General features: G+C 44.3%; 1 protein-coding gene across 4 annotated transcripts in view; it reads left to right on the top strand.

Annotated features, from left to right (window-relative positions):
- The window catches only part of HECW2 (HECT, C2 and WW domain containing E3 ubiquitin protein ligase 2), a 1,269,905-nt gene extending 1,255,887 nt beyond the window's left edge, over nucleotides 1-14,018 (top strand). For all 4 annotated transcript variants that reach the window (XM_086955408.1, XM_086955407.1, XM_086955409.1 and 1 more), the window contains one exon: nucleotides 12,030-14,018. In XM_086955408.1, coding sequence (XP_086811534.1) covers nucleotides 12,030-12,141 — 112 coding nt within the window. In that variant the 3' untranslated portion in view covers nucleotides 12,142-14,018. The remainder of the gene's footprint in view (nucleotides 1-12,029) is intronic.
- The last annotated feature ends 8,850 nt before the right edge of the window (nucleotides 14,019-22,868 follow it).

The raw sequence follows: 22,868 nt of genomic DNA, 5'->3' as shown, positions 1-22,868 counted from the left end.
GAACAATGTCACACATTCACCCAGTACAGAGATCTGGGCCTAAATCCATCGTTTTTTTGCACTCCACCCCACCCCAGTTCAGACATGGTTATATGCAAATCAGTCTGACCCTGTGTCTCATGGGAACAGTCCAGCCCGAACTGCCAAGCCATGCCTTCCCTGGAACGGAAACAAGCTTCCGAGGACCGGTTTCTGGCATTCCAGCCGTCTTCAGCCCGGCTTGCTTGAATCCAGTGGTGTGGAGTGCATGGGACTCACGTCTGACCATACCCATCCCACTCAGGGTGACAACTGCAAAACCCACAGTAGTATTTATATTGAGCCTGTCTCTAAATGATGCCTATCTACCTCAGGACATTGGACTGGAACCCCACCCCCCCAGGCTGGTCAAGGCAAAGAGTTGTCAACCTGAGACCTACAGCTGTAATAGGAGTTATGTTTCTTCAGTTAAAGATAGCTGATGCTAGTTGCAAACAGATGTGTAAATCAGTAACTGTGATGCTCCGAAAGGCAAACTGGTGAGGACAAAAATTCAAGCGTAGTCCCCCATGTGATTTCCATTTCTCATGAAGGGATAAGCCAAACTTGGAACAGGTGTTTTCATATTACATTAGTGAAAAAGAAAGCAAGGTTAGGCAGACACATACACAATATTTGTAATTGTAACTATGAGACAAACCTAAGCAGACCCCATAATAGTCAGCGACTATCCTTTGCTGCCCACTATTTGGTCCTACTGTAATAATCATGAGGTAGTGTATAGTAAGGCATTGCCATGACACTAGGTTGTGAGGTACTCTCTTAATAACAGCAGAGAGGAACTGCAAAATGTTTGGTTTCAATGGGTCTTGAATAATGGCAGTGACACAGTTTATTTGAACTGATGTAACCACTGTGGTTGTGGTGCCTCATAGGCCAAGCCACGGTCTATAAATTAACTGAGCCTCTACCCATTTGGGTAGTCCTCAAAAGGTCTTTTAATCACTCCAACAGAACAGCCCTTAATCAAACATTCACAGTTGTTGCTGTCTTACCAGCACAAAGAACAAGGGATGTTGGAATCTCAAAAGAGCAGTTCGGATTTTTTGTCTTTACTCCAGTATTGGAACTTTCATAGATTCCCATTGCTTGTATCATTCCCCGTCGTCGGAATGGGAGCCTCGGTAATAATATATATATATATATATATATATATACCTAGGTAAATACACCCTAATAGGTGTAAAAAAGGTAAAAAATTTAGCCTAGGCCTCATTATCTTTTGTAGCCTATTGGTGTCATTATGTAAAAAGACCCAAAGTCACCTTAGCAACCAATCAGATCAGCCTCACCCTGTAGAACCTTCCTGAGAAAGCTCAGAGCCTCAGATTTTCTACCGCTTCGTTGGTGACAGGGAGTCTCCTTAGAGCTCTGCTCTAACTTCAACTTGAGGTACTGTTTAAACAGTTTTTCTTGAAGGATTTCTTTCAGCTTTGTCATGGCTGATAAGGAATAGAAGAGCCTTTTCAGGTCTTGTGCCACTTGTGGCAAAAAACGACTTTATACAGAAGATCAACATAAGGACTGTATTTACTGTCTATACCCAGACCATAAGGTTTATGGGTGTAGTATATGCAGGAGAATGTCTGTGAAAACCCTCCGTGATCGTGAAGGACGGCTGCTTCTGTGGCTTAGGAAGTTGGAAAGGAGGGATGAAGTGGTTTCTGGTGATGAGGAAGATGCCAGATCATCATCTTCAAAGACTTCATTGAAGAGGGGCGGATCGTCTGTGGAGATTTCAACTGAACCCCCCTTAAAGGCTATGCGTGGGACCTCTGATAGGTCTGGCAAGCCAGGGCCTATCGAATCTCCTCACGTGAGTGTAAAGGAGAGGGAAAGGCAGGCACTGCAGGTGCAAAAGGCTAAACTGGATGAGAGCTCGGCTGGGCCTTCCCACCAGGTTAAAGTAGCCAAGTCCGTCAAAAGACCGACTGTAGAGGCCTCTACAGGGGTCAAGAAGGACTCTAAAGCATCTGAGGTGATTTTTTCTCCTCAGTCGTCGACGAGCCATCCAGGGACGACGAGGACGACGACGAGAGCGTCGACGAGGACCTCGATGTCGATTCCGTCGACGAAGACTGGATCGACGACGGCGTCGTCGACGATAACCACGTCGACGGTTACCACCACGTCGACGAAGACCATCCCGTCGACGATGACTATTCCGTCGACGGTGGCAATCTCGATGGCGACGATCCCGTCGACGACGACGAGCCGGTCGACGATGACAGTTCCGTCGACGATCCCGTCGACGATGGTGAGCCCGTCGACGATGACAGCTCCGTCGACGATCCCGTCGACGATGATGAGTCCGTCGACGATGACGGTTCCGTCGACGATGCCGTCGACGGTGAAGGGACTCTCGTCGACGGTCCCGTCGACGACGATTCAGAATAAGGAAACGGTGGAGTTGTTTTCAACGCCGTTGACGACAGGAGCGCCAGGAAACAGCAGAAGGAGGAGGATAACCCCAGATATGACTTCTCCAAGGAAAGTACCTTCATTACCTCCACCCCTTTTGTTGGATGAAGATGACTACTCAGAAGAGGAGAATGAGATGTATGGGGATGCTTACAGTCCATCTCAATTGAATCTGAAGTACCATGATTCGGATTTGGATGAGGAGTATTATTATCAAAAGGAACAGCGGCCAGAAAGACAAGTTGCATACCAGGAAACCCAACCACAGCAGGGCATGGTAACGATGCCGATGAGTCTTTTGACAGACTTAAGGGCAATGCTGGAAGAGTATAGGAGCAGACAAGGGTCGCAACCTGTGGAAGGTCAAGCACAGGTTCAACCGCAGGTGGTGGCAGCACAGTCAGTACGGCCTGCACAGGAAGAACAGGAGAGGGAATATCCTCGGCAAGTCCAAGTGGATACCTCGGATGAAGATGAAACGGGGCAGAACCAAGATCAAGACCAGGATAGTGAATGGAACCAATATATAGCTCCGGATCCGGCTTCACCAGTGCCAGACCCGGTCGACTCGCCTCCGGCTGATGTAGGAGGTTTCTTCAGTTTGATGGAAAGAGCCACAGCGCGCTTTAAGTTAGCGATGCCTACAACATCTACGGATTGTTTCTTGTACGATTTTAAAGAGGCATACCGTAAGGCCGTGCGCTCGATTCCCATTGTAGAGCACATATGGGAGGAAGGGAAGAAAGTGATGCAGACCCCAGCGACGGTCATTCCAACTCTTCCGCGCTTGGAGAAAAAATATAAAGCTCCTGATGACAGTCCCGCCTGTTTGATTGGACAACCTAGACCAGACTCGGTCATATCGCAGGCGGCACAGAAGAAATCGCGGAATCCTTCGGCCACCCTCACGACTCCGCCAGACAAGGAGGGTAGGAGGTTGGACAACGCTGGGAAGCGTTTTTTCGTCGATGGCTAGCTTGTTGATCAGAGCGGCGAATGCCTTGGCGATCCTAGCAAGATACGACCGCCAGATGTGGAGTGATGTGGCACACTATGTGGATCTACTAGCGGATGACCAGAAAGCGGAAGCACAGAAACTTCTGGAAGAAGGACAGCGTTCCTCTTCAGAGATGATTGACTGCGCGATGGACATCGCCACCATCTCTTTCCGTGCTCTGGGCAGTGCAGCGGTTCTTCGGCGACAAGGGTGGCTGCGAGCTACATACTTCCGGCCAGAGGTCCAGAATAGGATTTTGGACTTGCCCTTTGACGGGGACATGTTATTTGGGAAACATGTCGATGAGACCCTGCAGGGTATAAAGAAGGACACAGAGACAGCAAGGGCTCTGGGGAACCTGCAATATAGGAAGACACCGTTCCGTGGAGCACGAGGAAGAGGCTTCACTTTACCTAGAGGAGGTTATCAGCAACAGCGATATTCACAGCAGTCGCAGTCGTACAGGCCTCAGTACGGCAATCAATACTATCAGTGGCAGTCGCAATCCCAGTCTTTCTCTCGCCAGAACGCTCGTGGACGACAGGGGCGTCAGGGCAAGGACGCTGGCAAGCGTCAATAGCGGCCTCCTGACTCTGCCAACTGTTCCTCCGCTTCTGGGATCTCCAGTGGGCGGCAGGATATCACAACATCTGAGCAGCTGGGAAGAGATTACATCGGATCAGTGGGTATTAAACATCATCAGAAATGGGCATACTCTAGAATTCCAGGAATTTCCACCTACAAGAGCTCCCCAGGCCACTACTTCGAAACATCTGAACCTTCTTCAAGAGGAAGCTCAACAAATGCTTCAAAAAGGGGCGATCCAGCGTGTTCCCCTATCACAAAGGGGAGAAGGTTTCTATTCAAGATTTTTTCTGATCCGCAAAACAAAGCAAAAGTGGCGTCCTATCCTGGACTTGAGGGAGCTCAACACCTATCTCACGAAACTGTCGTTTCGGATGATTTCACTCCAGGACATATTGCGCCTCTTGAACCCAGGCGACTACGTGGCAACATTAGACCTGGAAGATGCCTATTTTCATATCCCGATCCATCCAGCTCACAGACGTTTCCTTCGCTTTACAGTAGGCAAGAGTCACTTCCAGTTCATGGTGCTCCCATTTGGATTAAAGTCCGCTCCTCGGATATTCACAAAGGTGCTGGCACCGGTAGCAGCATTTCTGAGGAGACAGTCGCTGGAAGTATTCCCATACTTAGACGACTGGCTGCTGAAGGCCCCAAGCTTACAAGAGGCATCGAAGGCAGTGAGCACATGCTTGAACCTCTTTATTCATCTGGGTTTACAACTCAACAAGGAAAAATCAGTTCTTCAGCCGGCAGGTACGGTGAAGTTTTTGGGAGCGATACTCGATACTCAGGTGTGCAAAGCCTTCCCATCGGAAGAGAGACAGATGAAACTCATATCGTCTGCCACTCGTTTGCAAAAGAGAAGTTGGATGACAGTCAGGATGTACAAATCTCTTCTAGGGTCGATTTCATCCTGTATTCAATTGATTCCGCATTGCAGACTGCGAATGCGCCCCCTGCAGGAGGAACTGGACCTTCAGTGGAGACAAGTGGAAGGTTCGTTCGACGACAGGGTGATGGTTACCCAGCGGATGAAACGGTCGGTTTCATGGTGGATGAAAAGATCTCACCTCACTGTGGGACTCAGTTTCAAGGCTGCACGGGCTCCTCAGGTCATTACCACGGACGCTTCTCTTCAAGGTTGGGGAGCGGTCATGCAAGACCTCCAGGTCAGTGGTCACTGGACTCCGGAAGAACGTCGTCTACATATCAACGTTCTGGAGCTAAGAGCTATTCGATTCGCAATGTTGGCTTTCCTCCCAAGGATTACAGACTCAGCAATCCTGGTGCGGACGGACAACACCACCGCAATGCATTACGTCAACAAGCAGGGAGGCACAAGATCGCCACTGCTTTCACAGGAAGCCCAAATACTGTGGGAATGGGCGATATCGCAGAACATCACACTCGTAGCAGAACACCTTCCAGGAGTATGCAACACGAAGGCGGATACGCTAAGCCGCCTGAGAGCAGTTTTGCACGAGTGGGAATTGGAGAACGCAGTGATCAAGGACATCTTCTTCCGTTGGGGGACCCCAGCGATCGACCTGTTTGCAACACCAGGAAACAAGAAATGCCGGTGTTACGCAAGCAGGGAACACCATCGAGGGTCACTGGGGAATGCCCTTTCGATGTCCTGGTCAGGCGCGTTTGTTTACGCCTTTCCGCCATTTCCCCTGATTCCTCGAGTCCTCAAGAAACTCAAGATGGACAGGTGCAGGATGATACTAATAGCGCCTGCCTGGGCTCGCCAGTTTTGGTACACGGAGTTGCTTCTTCTATCAGAGACACAACCCATTCATCTGCAACCCAAACAGACACTTCTATCGATGTACGACGGCCAGTTTCTTCACCCGAACCCGAGCTCGCTTCAGTTGACGGCTTGGCTCCTGAATACAGAGAGTTTAAGGATTTAAACATCCCAGAGGAATGCAGGACCATCTTGGCACAGGCACGAGCCCCTAGCACCAATAAGACATATAGAGCGAAATGGAAGAGGTTCCATTTGTGGTGTCAGAGGGAAAAAGTACATCCTTTCTCGTCAGCTCCGCATCAACTCTTACCATACATTCTATCGTTAGCACAAGCAGGTCTGGCTCATGCTTCTATCAAGGTCCACTTGGCAGCTATTTCCAGGTATAGGAGGACAAGATCGGGCCCCTCTCTATTGTCAGCAAGAGTAATAAAACAATTCCTGAAAGGACTGTTTAGAGTTTTTCCGCCAGTTAGGCCCCCACCTCCGGTATGGCACTTGAATGTGGTCCTGGCTCAGCTGATGAGACCGCCATTTGAGCCGGTACATAAAGCGGACCTGAAGTTCCTATCATGGAAAGTGGCGCTTCTTTTGGCACTCACCTCTGCAAGGAGAGTAGGAGAGCTTCAGGCTTTAACCATCAAAGAACCCTTCTTGCAGTTCAAGAATGATACATTGATCCTACGGATGAACCCCAAGTTCATTCCGAAGGTACCGACAGACTTTTATCTTAATGAACCAGTGGTTTTGAAGTCTTTTTTTCCTCGACCTTCAACCCAGGCTGAGAGGACACTTCATTCTCTGGACGTTCAGAGATGTTTGAAATTCTATCTACAACGCACAGCTGGATTTCGAAAATCACCCCAACTGTTTGTGGCTTTCGGAGCCCCAAGGAAAGGATTTCCTTTGTCAAAACAAGGGATATCTAGATGGATAACTAGTGCGATCCGGTTCTGCCACCAGGCGGCAGGCAAACCTTTACAAGGACAGGTGAAAGCACATTCCACAAGGTCGATCTCAGCATCAACAGCGCTGTTTGCTGGAGTATCCATAAAGGATATTTGCAGAGCAGCCACCTGGAGCAGTACGCACTCCTTCACGAGACATTACTGCCTGGAGGCGGCTGCACAGGAGGATTCGGCTGTAGGACAGGCAGTCCTGAGAAATCTCTTCCAATAAGAGGTGAGCTTTCCTCTCTTCCCTCCTCCTGTTTTTTCAAACATTTCGTTTCTTATGCTTTGTTACTGCTTTATGGTTGTTATAATCTGTGATTTCATTAGTTTATAATGATTCTGTAACTGTGCACGAAATGTTTGAGGTATGCTAACTGCTATCTACTCTGATACAAGCAATGGGAATCTATGAAAGTTCCAATACTGGAGTAAGAAACAAGTTACTTACCTGTAACTTTAGTTCTCCAGTATTGGTAACTTTCATAGATTCCCATGCGCCCACCCGCCTCCCCTGGGAAAGCTCACTTTAGGGCTAGGTGATTATGTGGCAAAGCAACGGCTACGAAAATCTGAGGCTCTGAGCTTTCTCAGGAAGGTTCTACAGGGTGAGGCTGATCTGATTGGTTGCTAAGGTGACTTTGGGTCTTTTTACATAATGACACCAATAGGCTACAAAAGATAATGAGGCCTAGGCCTAATTTTTTACCTTTTTTACACCTATTAGGGTGTATTTACCTAGGTATATATATATATATATTATTACCGAGGCTCCCATTCCGACGACGGGGAATGATACAAGCAATGGGAATCTATGAAAGTTACCAATACTGGAGAACTAAAGTTACAGGTAAGTAACTTGTTTCTTAGGATCACAGGTTATCAGCACCTAAATCTCTGAGAATCGCATATTTGATTCAAATTTCTCCAGGTTGTACTCGTCCTCCTCCTGGTTGGCAAACACAAAACCACCAAGTTGGAATAAGCATTAGCATTGACTTGCATGATATGTTTACCAGAAGGAATGGCCTAATAGTTTTAGAAGTAAAGCTTCAGTGTGCAGGCTGGATACAGGCTTTGGTTCCAGCACACCCTCACTGTGCTATGGTGCGTAGGTAAGCATACTATGCCACTTCAAGGCCTTCCAGCTAAGTGTTGCAGGCTGGGAAGGAGGAAGGCGTGGGGGAGAGTAGAACACAAACCACAGACCCTCAGCCCAACTGAATCTTTGCAGTTGTCGGAAAGACTTGGGACATAATCCACTCTACACCATTTTTCCTTTGCCTGCATCGAAGTCCGGTGTCTGAACAGAGAGGTGAAGGTATTTAATGTCCACTCCTTTTGTCCACATCTACTGCTCCATTTGTGGTTACATGGGCTGCTTTGACCAAACAGTTGCCATTGGTCCCCATCACCACACCGTTTAATTGGAAGTTTATAATAAGCAATCAAACACAAACCAAACACTACTGTTAAGCATTGTACAACATTTATTTAGGTGAAGATGCTAAATATATTAAAATATTAAGAATGTTGTAGCGATGTTGACTCAAGGACGCCTTAAGGGTATGTTTAAAGGGTGATTGCACTATTTCACTCATTCATCCTTTTAAGCCCCTTTGTAATCGAGTCAAGTTTTTCAATATATAAACATTACTTTCTTTAAAAAAATGCTGTTATGACCCATCCACAAAGGGTCCTTTGAGCTACATTTATTATTTACTATTTTAGTTATGCCCACCGTGTATCTGATAAGCCGCCAATGGTGACTTTTAGCTTCACTCTGCTCCAATGTTTCAGAATACTCAGAAGGACATTCTGTGTCATTTAGTCTACATATTTAAGCTGGCAAGATCACAAGATACAGTATACCACATTGTATTTATTACAGTTGGAGTGGAATACAAAGGCAACACAACAGCCACAAATCAATGGAGGAATATCCCTTTGAGCCATAATTGTACTTTTGGCTAGAGGAATCTCCTGGCTTTCACCAAATTATCTCAAATAACTGTTTCTTTTATAAATTAACAACAAATACCAGGATCGTTAGCATGCCAATGATGCATTCCCCATTATAGAGACCAATATAGATCTGCTGATTCTCAGATGTGGGTGTAGGCCTGTTTGTGAGTAATGGTTCTCTGGGACTATGTCATGCTCCTTTCATAGCATGTCTCGTTAGACATCTATAATATATTTTACGCCTTATGCCTCAGCTTCCATAAAATAGTCCTATTTCAGTTTGCAGTTGTGCAGGATCCTGAAAACTGTCCAAAAGGGAGGTTATCCCTCAGGGACCCCAGTTGGTGACTTTGATATTGGAAGAGTGAGTTAATCTCCGTAGGGATTCTGTATAATCTAGTGCACAGCTTTGTTCCCTCACCCAAGACTTTAACTTTAAGATACAAGTAGCTGACAATGTGTGCCTCACCAAAATGAGTAAAAAATAATTTGTTGCTAGATTGAGTTAGACATGTAAAGAACACACCAAGATACGACCTACAATTTGTCCAAATCAAAAAGCCATTTTCAATGTAGTAGAGGCAACACTTAGGGGCCGATTATGATTGCGGTTTTTCCGCATCCTCGGGGCCGGCGGAAGCCACCGCCGGCCCCGAGGATGCGGAAAAACCGCAGCGGACTGACCAAGGACCCACCGCCACATTAGGATGGCTGGTGGGTCCTGGTTTCTGTCCGCAGCTTTTCCGCCGCGGTCGGCTTACAACCGCGGCGGAAAAGCTCTGATATGGTGACGTGTCTCTCAGACACCGTCCGCCATATCAGGATGGGCTTTTAAAAGTGCTTTTCCGCAGCGGGTTTTCCGCCGTGGAAAAGCATACGGATCTTCACTGCGGGGACCCGTTGCGGGCCCCCTAGGTGAAGGGGGGGTGGGGGGTGCACATGGGGGGTACCTATGGTACCCCCCTGCATTTGCATGCAGAAAGCGGCAGGCACCGCGCGGTGCCTGCCTCTTTCTGCATGCAAATGCAATGCATGCATTTTTAACATTGCCGCGGGTGCAGCTTGAAGCTGCACCCGCTGCAATGTTAAAAATAGAAGATGTGACCGCCAGGGTGGCGGTCACATCCTAATTGCACAGGAGGGAACTCCGCATGCCATGCGGAGGTTCCCTCCTGCTCTGGGGTCGCGGACGGACGCAAGTCCGTCCGCGATCCTAATCGACCCCTAAATGTTTTGTTGAAATGAATGGCCTTGGCTAAACAGGCATTGCATGAGGGATATATTAGTTAAAAGGCTTTCCGAATTAGGCTTGCTGGTGTGCCCGAGCTTACAGATAATACCTGGTCATAGCATAGGGTCATTACCCATACCAGGTCTTGAAGGGCTATACAGGAAAACAACTGAAGATGATGAGTGTTGCAGGTAGTTTTGAACTTTGGACGTGAAGCTACATTTGCTGTTTGTTTTTGTTAATGATGTCCCATAAATTAGCGTTAACTGTTTGATTGATTGCTTGTAAGGGGGAGGGATTGGGAGGGTTGATTTCCAGTACTGCGAGGTCCACTCAAACGATAGTCTGGGTAAGGAGGAAAGATTGATTGATATAAGGTTTTAATGTTTAATTTTAGAGGGCAAATGTACCAATGTATAAAGCCTTTTGCAGTTACCAACAATGCAATTCACAAGATCACAGTGTTTGCGAGCGCAAAGGGGCTCTTTTCAATGTACAAATGCCCTTGTGAGTGCTATATCCCTTAACAATAAAGAAGCCCTGCGACAATTGGGTTAGGTCGATTTAAAAAAAAAAATAAAGGTGAAAAAGGTGGAATGTGGGATCGTGCTGGATCTATATTCAGGGGCATGTGGGGGCGCAAGTTAGATCATTTGGGAGGTGCAAACAAGTATGGGATAAACGTATTGGAAAGGTTGTATTACTATCAATTACCACACGAGCTGACACCATCTTAACAAAGGCCATTATAGCAAGTGGGCCATTAACGGACTTCTTGGAAAAATTGATAGCATTAGATGGGACAAAGCAAGCAGTCTCAAAAGTCTCTAAATGTCTTTTGACCCCTACTAAACAACCAAAATATGGATAGGTAAAAAATGAGAGCGAATGGTGGAGATGCCAGGAAGTGTTTGGGAGATCCTGTCAAGAGGGACCACTTCAAATAATAAGTTGATCCTTCAAAGATGATCATTACTCTTAAAGTAATGTTGTGCTGTATCAAACTGTGGACAGAATTAACAGGATCTTTCCAGGGACTTCAGATGCTTTCTGGCGAGGATGCAGGGGAAAGGGTAACCCCTTAACATTTAAAGGGAATAGCCCGCAATAGGAGAGGCTATCCAGTTCCTGAGACCAGCTAACTGGAAATTTCTGCAGAACAAAGAATAAAGTTTGATTTTTCAGTTATTTTTTGCAGGAAGGCCATAAAAACCCTTTTTCTGTTTTCAGAAAACAAAAAACAATGGCCCTGATACACTCAGAGTATTGTCCATGCCGATTGAGGCTATTGTGTGTTTTCCCTACCCAGAATAGCTACGCCTCATGTTGATATCAAGGTTTGAAAATGACTGACAGTCACCCTATACTAAAGAGAGTGCGTCTGGCATCACCTTGACCTGACGTCCATGAGGTGGGGAGGACCTCACGTCAGAGGTTTGTGACAGCAGAGTCAGGTGAAGCTCTACTGTCAGAAACACAACACTTGCCTTGAATCTAAAAATATTTTGCGCACCATGGACTTGGCAGGGCAGGAGCACTGCTAATTTATGGTGGTGCACCCACTCTCCAAACGAAAAAAATCCTGTAGGTTTCCTTCTAATAGTTCTCAGATGAAAACATCAAGTGCACAGTCAAAAAGAAAAACTCTGTTCCTTGAACATGACCATAGCATGTGCACTCCACCTTGTGTAAATCCACCTACTTTCCTATGGCTTCATGTTATAACATGTTTACATTGTCCAGCTATGAATTACTTTCATAAAGATTCCATTGCGCTGATTAATCTGTGCTTAGTTATGAGCAGCACAAATATGATTGTGTACGTTGACAGCAATAGTTGGCTGAAGTTATGAATTATGCATTTGCCATGTTGGGTTCCAGATATTGATTAGATATTTAATGGGCGTCTCTAGGCTTCTAGTGTTTAGTGCCATAGTTGAGTCAACGCTCCTGGTCTGGTGCTAGATGTTTTCCATCTTTAGATTATCCACATTGTTTACATGTCCACATTGTCTCCATAGGCCTGCTGCTTCTACTGGAATCTTTCGTGGCAGTCATTAACGGTGCTCTCTTCCTTCTTTTCAGGGCTCACACATGTTTCAACCGACTCGACCTCCCTCCGTACCCGTCCTTCTCAATGCTCTATGAAAAACTGTTGACAGCGGTTGAGGAGACCAGCACGTTTGGACTCGAGTAGTGTGAGAGCCGCAGTGCCCAGCTCACAGTTGACTTGTGCTGGTCTATCATCTATAGAATCGCTGAATGTCTGTTCGGGTAGGCGATCGGAGAGTTCTGCCCAAACACTGCGACGCCATGAACTCATAACACTCTTCGCCTCAAAGGGCATACGCGAATTGAGAAAGGCACACAGCGCTGTTCAGTTGAACCTGCCTGAGAAGGAGGAAAGGCAAACTGTCTTTCGATCAGAAGTTCTTCCTGAACGCCAAACTATCTACAGTTGTTATATCACAAAGACAATACGTGACCACGCTTTAACATCACAACTACTGAAGGATGAACAAAGATAAAGAAATTTGATTTTACCAAAGGTCTTGCAACAGGCCAAAGTGCAAAATCACTCTGTCCCAACCACGGAATTTTTTGAAGCCAAACAATTTGTCAACGTCTCAAAAACGTATGGAACATGATTTTAATGCCTCAAAAACATATGATAGAAAACGTGTTACTTGTTACTAAGGCTACGAGTGCCTGCTTGGTGTGCAATGTAGAGTTCAGCTTTATTTAGTTGAAAAGGTTCACTACCAGTCAACAGGAAATTACGTCAGATTAATGGCTTGCAATAAGGAAGTTCATGGCAATGCATATGCAAATGGTATGTGTGAATGGCAAGAGACACATTTCAGTGAAGAAATACTAATACCAGGTTTTATACTTTATAGTGCATGAACGAAATCTAAAGACAAAATAGCATTTTACCACAGCATATCAGAAACAAAATTGTACACAATGAACTTTTGATTATTTTTATAAGTTTATGGTTGGGAGTTCTACAGACAGTACCTAAGAACCCAGCCGACTAAACTCATCTACTTCTTTCACATTACATGTTCAATCAGATATTGTGTTTATTCTTTAAGCGCTCTCGAGAAATGAAATGCCTTTTATTTTTATAAGGGTAAATGTCTCCTAAAAAAGTATTTTGCACTGAATGTACCAAAGTTGGAGGAGCGTTGTGAAAAGGCCTCACAGCACTAGTGTCACGCTCACAAAATGCTCTGGAAAGTAGATATATCTGTACAGAAGATTCGTCACCTTGCACCGTCCTGGGCAGCAGGACTCTGCACGCAGTAATACTTTTGTAATATTTCTTGTCACGTGACACTGCCATCTTATACATCTTTTCAAGTACATTAGATTAGATTTTCTTTCTTCGAAGTGCCCTGAAATGGCCGTGTTTGAATATAATTGTGATACAATTGCGGGTGTTTTCATATTTTCTCCAACTAAGTTTTTTTAGGCGACACTCGTCACTAAAGACCACCCTGCCAGCGGGAAGAGGAGCCGTTCCGTGAAGGACGCCTCTTTTGCTGTTCGTCAAGAGCATTTTTGTGGATTGTCATTTTCACCAGGGAACCGCGACTTTTCTACTGTTTGAAGAACATGTGCCTCACTAAGTCATTATGACTGCAGAACCAATGGCTTTATGGCACCCATAGGCGTCCTTCGTTGAAAAGGGACTTGTTCATTGGCTCATATCGATAATTTGTTGAAGTATCAGTTCCTGAAAAAGACAGGAATGTAAAATTTGAAAAAAGGAACCATGTCACATTCCTTCCTCTGGAACCCTTCTTCAGAGTTTAAGAGAAGTTGCCTGGCCTTTGGAATAGGTCTTTAAAACAAAGCCAACCCTACAGTCATATGTGGCCGTTTTCTTTTTCAAACGCATACCTATCAATGTTGAGAACTTTTATTTATCGGCTGGATTTGTTTAATGTTTTTTTATTTTTTACATACAGTGATGCTCGACCATGTTAGCAGTATCAGAAGTGGCAGCGGTGCACAAGAGATTCCATTCGATAATAACAGAATGAAAATAAATAGCTTATTTATTCATTTCACCGTGGTCTCAATTTATTGTTCTGCGTATTTGTTTTCTTGCGCAATAGGAAATCGTTTGTTGTAATAATATCAATAAGCATCTTTAAGACTGGAGATTTCAACATTGTTCCTGTGCAGTGTTTGTAACTATCAAAGAATAATCCTTTACTTGGTTTGACAGTAAAATTAACAAATTGAGGAACGTGGAAATGGACTTACCTAGAATTACATTTTCTTGACATAATAGCAAATTGCTGGGCGTTGCGTAGGTTATAATTTTCTGCTTTTTGTGGCTATAAGAAGGGCATTCATGATTGAGAAGCAGGATTATATGTTACCGTTCCATCTTCAAGCCAATCTATTTCAACAATGCATTCTTCCACAAAGGCATACATCAGGAGCATGGGAAATATATCTAAAAATCATAGTAGGTAGGTGCAAGTTAAAATTCAAAGCTTAATCAGTTGGGATACAAGTTGCTCAAAGTGTATTCGGTAAATGTCCCTCACTGGTTGCACCACATCGGAAGGAGCAATGTATATCCCTACATGGCTTACTACTAAGGGAGAAGAGGCCGGATTCTTTAATCAGAAATAGACAGAAGGCTATGAATTGTCTCAATCAATGGTGTTTTCCCATCAACAAAAAGCTATCCAAGTACCCATCCAGCAAGACATTTCTGGGAGCTAATATATATCTTCAATGCTCTACAGCCTTCCCAATGAACAAGACATTATTGTCAGTCCAAAGGAAAATTCCTATCAATCACATGTAATAGATTGTGACAAGGAAAGAAATCATGAGAACTATAAGTAAGGCAATTGCTGGGCTTTTATTTTGTGCTAAATTATTTGATTTAAATTGTGCTGGTTTTCATCACAGTTTTATAATTTCGATTTAATTGTGATCACTCAGTTATGTCTCTTATTGCTCCCTTTTCTGTGTTTTGCATTCAATACCTGCTTACTGTTGGGATTCTTGGAGATTTTCATAGTGGGTTACTTGTGGTCTATACCTACCTGCTAGCCCAACCCAGTTGCGGCGGCCATCTTTTCTGGCTTCCTTACTCTGCGGTCTAGTAATTTGGTGAACGACCAAGTATATGCAGAAATTCACTTGGATATTTAAAATACCTGGCTGTGCGACCCACATGACTGTATGTACAGCCTTTGCTGGGCTTTTAATTTGTTTGCTGAATTAACAGTTTTTAGATTGCAGTGTTTTTTGTCACTGTTTATCATTTCTATTTTACAGGCGCTCACTTAGTTACGGCTCCTCTTGCTATCTTTTTTCCCCAATCTACAATTTCACAAGGTTTCTTGTTAATCGTCCACAAGGCCAAACCCCCAGTTTTGGATTGGAATTTGTCAACTTTATCATCCTATTCATTCTGGGTCCTTGCAAATTATTTGCTTTATGGGACTTTAGTATGTTGGCTTAGTTCTCCCCCTCTTTTGAAATCCTCGACCAACTAGTGACTCAACTCATGCATGACTCAGGGATTGGCCTAGATCTGTTATTTACTTCAGAGACTTTTGTGTCAAATCTAAGCTATCTTCTGGTCTCATGAACTGAAATGTTGCTGTGTTGTTTTCTCTGAACTATAAGCAGACTGCACACAGCCCAATTTAGAGTTCTCCAACTAATAAAAATCAAATAAAGCCACTCTCGCATCAATGTTGCCAGTCTCAGTGGCTCGCTAGTAGTATTGATGTGTAATTTTTCGGAAGACTTGCATATTAAAAATGAAAATTTGAAAGCCTTTTGCTTTGGATATCACTGCTCTACTACTATGCAGGGTTAGGAGTCCCATAGTTATTTCCCATCAGCTCCTTGGTACCTGCCCACTCTTTATGCTTGTGTAAGAAGCTTTAAAGAGCATGGTGTCACAAGTATAAGCCAGAAACTAGGGCGTTAAACTCAGCTGCAGTGAGAAAGTATAAAATAGGCATACCCAATACCCGTCCTGAATTCAGTGCCTCTAAGCCACGTGCAATGTGGACAACACACAACTGATTATTAGGCTTGGTGACAGTATCGGGTCTGTTATTCGGGCAGTAGCATATTGAATGTCTACTAGTTGTCTTCAGCCTACCTCAGACAAAGCAGAGGTCATGGTACTTGGTAGCTTGCTATCGTTTTGGACGTCTTGCTGATGACCCGGTGTTCTGGGTTAATGTCCACTCCCTTCCACAATCGTGAAGAATCTTGAACTCTTATTCACCTACACCCTCTCCTTTATTTCACTGGTATCTAAAGTCTTAGCAACTTGCTTTCTTCATCTTCGAGTTTTGGAAAAATTCTTCCTTCTCTTCTCAAAGAGTCACATTTACCAGTCATTCAAGTATTTGCGGAGCACAGCCCTGACAAAACACATGCCTTTTATTTGGGGCTCCCTGCATGTAACACCTGTCAACTTCAAACTGTGCAAAATGCTGCAGCACACTCCTCCATCTCAGGCTATGTCAACATCACACTGACCACAAGCATGTGCTCTTTAAATTTTGCTGCATCGTTTATAAAGCCAACATAACAACCCCCCTTCTTTCATTCAATGAACGCTTACCAAGCACGACCCATATCACCCTCTGTGCTCCTCCACAGTCTTCCAATTAAAATGCCCAGGATTAGGAAGGATTGTCAGGGTGGCAGAGCCTTTAGCAAGAAGAAACTTCCTTCCTGTAGAGATAAGACCTCTTTCCAACCATATTAACTGTAGGAGAAAACTGAGACCCCTTCTCTTTCTATTGCTTTTGGAACACATTGTATATATAGTTTAGTGCCAGGGCACCTTTTGATAGCACACTGCTCTATAAATACAATAATAAATAAGTAAAATGATAGGAACTATGAAATGCTGCATTTATCTCGTGCCAAACAGCCGTTTTTATATTAGAACGTTGCAGGAATGGCTTAAAAACCAATGATCGCAGACTACAAGGGACTGGGAGGATGTTATGGCAGGCAGGACGGAAGAGGTCCAGAAAAATCTCGAGAAATGGCACGCTTTCAACAAGAGAAAAGGAACAAATGTTCTTAAACCTAAAACTGGAAATTACTTGGCAGAGCCGTAAATTGAGGCAATGTATTTTCACATGAATAGGCACTGGAGCACACACCTATTTAATATATTTTGTTTTGAAAAGGAAAGAAATTTAGCACTGAAGAGAATGCAATTGATTTACAGAAAAGAAAAGAAGTGGACATCGACCAAAGCCGAAGACAATCTGCTCAACTCAAACCACTCTGCATGCAACCTCAATATCATCTAAGTCAAAGCCACCTTCTACAAAACCGCAATCAACAAAATGTCCATATGAGGCAAAATGTTCTTCAAAATGGTCAAACACAGTCTTCGATTGCCAGCCAGACACTCAACTTCCACACTGAATCAACAAGATCAGTGCTCATGAATCACTTCTCATGAAGCAGATATGTGAGATCAGAGCCTCCATCAACAACATCAAGTAAAACACCCATTACGCCTCCTATGCCCTCTCAAATCAGAAAGTGGCCAGCCTTAAACCCCTTCTTGTATACTGGCTTCACACACATCCTCCACCCTCTCAAGGCTACTACAAATTATGAGATTCTACTCTTATCCATTGTGAAATCCCTTAAAGGAATGCCCTTGTGCCCCTTTCAATATAGACATTGCTTCCCTAATTCAAGGAAGGTTCCCATATTACCTCAAAACACTGAAATCCCACCTAGAAATTGCAGGATTTTGGCAACTACTGTCCCAATATCAATTTCCTTTAGTCGTGAAAGCCACCAAGAAAGAAGTTTCCATTCAAGTACAAAACCAGTTAGTTAAGGACAACCTCATGTATGATTATAAGCTTGAGATCTCACTGCAGCACAGAGAATGCTACACTTTACTAAGTCAACAGTGCAAGAATGAGCTCCTTATCCTAATTAATAGGTCTGAAGTCTTTCTTTGTTTAAAATATAAAAGTTTATTTAGACAATTTGAATATAGTAGAAAACAATCAGCCATTTAGTACCCTTCTCTACTGTTGCCTTGCTCTATTCGGATTATGTATTTTAATCAACCTGATGCTAGCTGGTTCAGAATACTTTTTCATCGACTTTGGACACAATATCAGGAAGGCTTATAGGTCTATATTCTGCTGGGATATTAGGATTATCTTGATTTGATTTCACAACTGAGCCCTTCTAATTTTCAGTGAAGGACTCTGTTTCAGAAACCCAGCAGAAGAATTGAAGTAATTTTTCAACTCACCATTTCGCATTCAATTGTAGAATCATTACTAGAAACCATCTGGACTTTCAACTAGGGTGACCAACCATCCGTAAATTTCACGAACCTTACGTAATTTGGTTCTCACGTCCGTTGTCCGTGAGGATCGCTTTTACTTACGCCTTTTGCCTGTAATTTTGGGCATTCCAGGGAACAGCACAGTTCCCCTGCATGAACCTTCAGCTCACTAATGGGGCCGCCTCGTACTCCTCCGTGCTCAAGAGCAGACCCACCCTGCCCATTGTCATTCTTTATGCCGCTGATTGCCACATACAGAATGACAATGGGCCAGTCTGGGCTGTTGCATGTGGTGGCCTCCTCCAGCCTTCGTCTAAGGTAGGGCATTCTGTCAGATGGAAGAAATGTGCTAAAACGCCAGCGCTGCTACCTGAGAATCCAGTTCATTCAAAGAAGGCGGAGAAACAAGTTAAAAAGAAGGGGCTAGAGTTCTTTCAGTCTCATCATTGTCGAGCTGGTGCATTTTAAATATTATATTTAACAAAGCCATGGTTGCTGCTTTAATATTTTATGCAACTAACAACCATTGACAAAGCCAATAGTTCTGGCTTGTTGTAGGTGTAATGTTACTTGTTGTGTTGTATATCTGGTTACAATGACAGAAGAGGCAAAATACCAGTCGGGCAGCACACTATGCTAAGCACAGATTTTTGTCTTAATTGCATCGAACACCCCCTTTGGAGAGACCCACTAGGTTTTTCATCCTACTTAAAGCCCTGCAAACAACACCACGTCACAGTCACTTCATGGCCTGGCACTGTGCAGCATGCATGCCTCATGTCTTCCAAGGTTTCAAATTGCCTATGTGCAGGGGCATAGTGAACCCTACCTCCACCCCACCCCTTGCTTTAGGAACTACAGCAACATTGAAATTCTTGATGGGCCTCTTCTGTCTGCAACTCTGCAGACAAAGGCTCAGCTGATAGTTAATGTGAAACGGTGGGTGAGTGTGTAAGAGAAGGGATGGGTGGGTGGACGGCTGGATGGATTAGTGTAAGGGTGAATGGATGAATGAAAGGGTGAACAGATGGATAATGAGAGAAAGGACGGATGGATGAGTTAGTTGAAGGATGGATGAGAGAAAAGGTAAATAGATGGATGTATGGGTGGACGGGTAGATGGATGGGTAAAAGGGTGGATGGATGAGTGAAAAGGTGGATGTAAGGATGGATGAATGAATGAAATGAGGGTAGATGAACAAAAAATGGAAAGCTGAGTGAAAGTGTAGATGGATGAGACCATACAAAGGCAGTTAGAGTACTAGAAAAATTGCATTTTTCCTTTAAATGTTGCCTATAACTTTGCATCACATCTTTTACTACCACTCTTACATACTAGAGTCCTTATCATGATCATACTTTCTCTTTTCATTTGCTTTTTTAATGTACTATTTAGCTATTGACAGCTGCTATCAAAACAAGCATTTAAAATGCAATAGGTCTCGCCTTTCATGAAGTTAAAGCCATTTGCTTAGCTATACACTACCATTAGCACAGCAAATGACTTTAACTTAATCAAAGGCGAGACCTATTGCACTTTCAATACTTGTATTTCTATTCTGGTATATTATGAGGCAACTCCTCTGTTCTGAATCGAATAGATATAGCACCCATTTTGCTTTCATTTTTCTTGTGTTACGTTAGTCTTTGAGTATTTAATAAAATTGTGATTAAAATGCAACAAGCTATAAACATCGAGCACTGCATTTCACGATATGGACATTTCCTCCTACTTACCAACCGAGGACCCAGGGGGAGCTAGGCACGAGACGGTCTCCCCCTGGGCTGTTTTGCATGGTGGGAGCTGCGCACAGGTGGGCAGGGGATAATTAGGGCAGCTGGCGCACGGCGACAAAAGTTATTTACCAGGGCGGAAGTTGCGGGAAAACCACTGTGCCCCGAGGAGATGGGAGGAGCGGAGGAGTTTTTTGTCCCACCCACCCTTCCCTCTTTTTTTCTTCATTTTGTTTTCTTCCTTTTTGTACGTAAGTCAATTTTCCTTGGCTACTGCCAGGGGTCTTTTTATCCTTACTTTCGTGCCACAGTAAGACAGGTTTTTTCTTTAGCCATTTTTTGTAGGCGGAATTTTTCTGGGGGAGTGGGCAGCCTTGAGCGGGTTTGTCCAACCTCAAAGGGTGGAGGTGGGGTATACAGTCACGCGGGAAAGGAAATGAGAATGAGGGTGATTTATCAACGGGGGTCAGTTCTTCTGGGTTTGTTGGGGGTCAACATTTTGGGGGTTAGGTTGTAGATAGTTTGGTATAAGTTTGAGGATTGGTTTGATCATAAATTGGCGAAATGTGTTTTTGGGAAAATAAATGGCACCTGTCTTAATAAAGTAGCCTTTATTGCTAAACTGAAGAACTTGTGGTCCGTGAGTCATTGTGCGATTTGTCTCTGGTGCTACATTTCTTAAGACCTACTGCAGCCAGCGTAGGCAGTTATCGTTCACGTCCGTGTGTTGGTTTGAGTCAGGCATTTGTTTGGCCACGTGACGCAGGATGGGAGGAAAACTAGAGTGGGGACTGGGGGGATGGTGGCTATAAACTGTGAATACTGATGGGGTTGGAGGGGGTCAGAGGGTTTTGACCAGCACCTCTGGAAACAAACTGTTGTCTTCCCACTCCAGCTATGAAGTAGAGACACACGAACACCGTAAAAGGGGCACTTTGCGGGTGAGTTCAGATAAAAAGGACAGTAAAAAGTAGAGTAACGTGAAAAATTATTAGTTGTTTCCTCACCGTTTTGCAAATAGTAAAATTAACACAACTCCCTGGGGCTTGATATACAAGGTTACACAATGATTCAATGCCATTGATGACGTACTGCTCCAACCCTTGGGATTCGCTTAACAACTACATGCACTGTGGAACTTTTAATTTTAGTTCTTTTCGAATTAACCTACGCACATAAATGCAATGATTTAATTTAAAAAAAAAAAGAACTCCAGGGCAGGAATATTACCTTCCTTAACTTTACTTGCAGGGCACATCCGAATTGGGTCTCGATGCTTTAAATACCACTGCAGATTAAGCAATTTAAAGACACATTTTCTCATGCTTTTCCTGTATTCCTGCATTTCCTGTCCCCCAATCATCCTTCACCATCTGATTGACACAGTCAACCCTTACATTAATGGAATCATTAATGAATCCCTTGAATCCGGAATTGTACCTGCCGAATGGAAGAAGGCTACTGTCAAACCCCTGTTGAAAAAACAGAATAAATCATCTACAGATTTGACTAACATGCGCCCCATCTCCTTACTTCCTATTCTGGGCAAAGTCACGGAGCACTTAGTGCATGAGGAGCTTAAAACTTTCACAGAAGCCCATAACATCTTGCACCCCCAGCAATCGGGCTTCCGCTCCGGTCACTCCACCGAAACAGCTTTGATCGAACTTGCTGATTCCATCAAATTCCTACAGGATGAGGGCAAGCAAGCTGTCCTCATCCTGCTGGACCTCACAGCAGCATTCGACACTATCTCGCATGTTATCCTAATCAATCGAATGCGAGAGATTGGCGTGACAGACTCAGCCCTGGCCTGGATTTCATCATTTCTATCAAATAGGTCTCAGACTGTGGCACTAGGACCACACCTATCCTGCGAAAAGCCAATTACATCTGGAGTGCCCCAGGGGTCCATATTAAGCCCTTTATTCTTCAACATCTACATGGCACCCCTCTTAGCTGTGATAGAATCACATGGGATCCTGGTCACGTCCTACGCTGACGACACTCAATTGGTCGTCACCATTGACAAACAGCGTACTGACGCAGATCTCCGGTTCAAAAACTGCCTCTCTGATGTCTTTGAGTGGTTAAATACTAATCATCTTAGATGTAATAGTGCAAAGACAGAGATCATTCCAATAGGTAAGAATCCTTCCTTTTGCCCGAAAGATTGGTGGCCCACTGGATCCGAGGCCCCTCCTAGTGCAGTTACATCAGCTAGAAACCTGGGCATACAATTCGATTCTTCCCTTACTTTTGATGACCACGTTAAGATCACTGCTGGTCGATGCTTTGGATTAATAACATTTCTGAGGAAATTTTTTGATTTCCTCCCAATTGCAGCCAGAAAGTCAGTCGCGGTAGCCCTTTTACTTTCCCGACTTGACTACTGCAACGGCCTTATGGCCGGAGTGAAAAAATCTACCCTCAGAAAGTTGCAGAGCTTACAACATGCTGCAGCTCGACTGGTTTTACAACTCCCCAGAAGGTCATCTGCGTCTGCAGCCCTGAATTCACTTCATTGGATGCCACTGCACAAAAGAATCCTTTTCAAACTGCTTCTCACAGTCCATAAAACCATGCAAAACACAGGACCCCGTTACTTTGTAAACCGTTTCAAGCGCTATAACCCTTCGCGCTGCTTGAGATCCTCTGGGACTAACCTTGTTCAAATCCCCAGATTTAAATATAAGACCAGAGGAGGAAAATCCTTCAATGTTCTGGCGGCTAAGGCCTGGAACACCCTACCCGCCGACCTTAGAGCCATAGACAATGAGAACAATTTCAGAAAACTCCTCAAGACAAGGGTCTACAAACTACCAGACTCCTCCGTCCTGGCTGCCATTT

The sequence above is a fragment of the Lissotriton vulgaris genome, chromosome 2_1, assembly GCF_964263255.1.
Source record: "Lissotriton vulgaris chromosome 2_1, aLisVul1.2, whole genome shotgun sequence".
NCBI classification, from domain to species: domain Eukaryota; kingdom Metazoa; phylum Chordata; class Amphibia; order Caudata; family Salamandridae; genus Lissotriton; species Lissotriton vulgaris.
The sequence above is the reverse complement of the archived record's forward strand: the minus strand, read 5'-3'. Positions and strand labels throughout refer to the sequence as shown.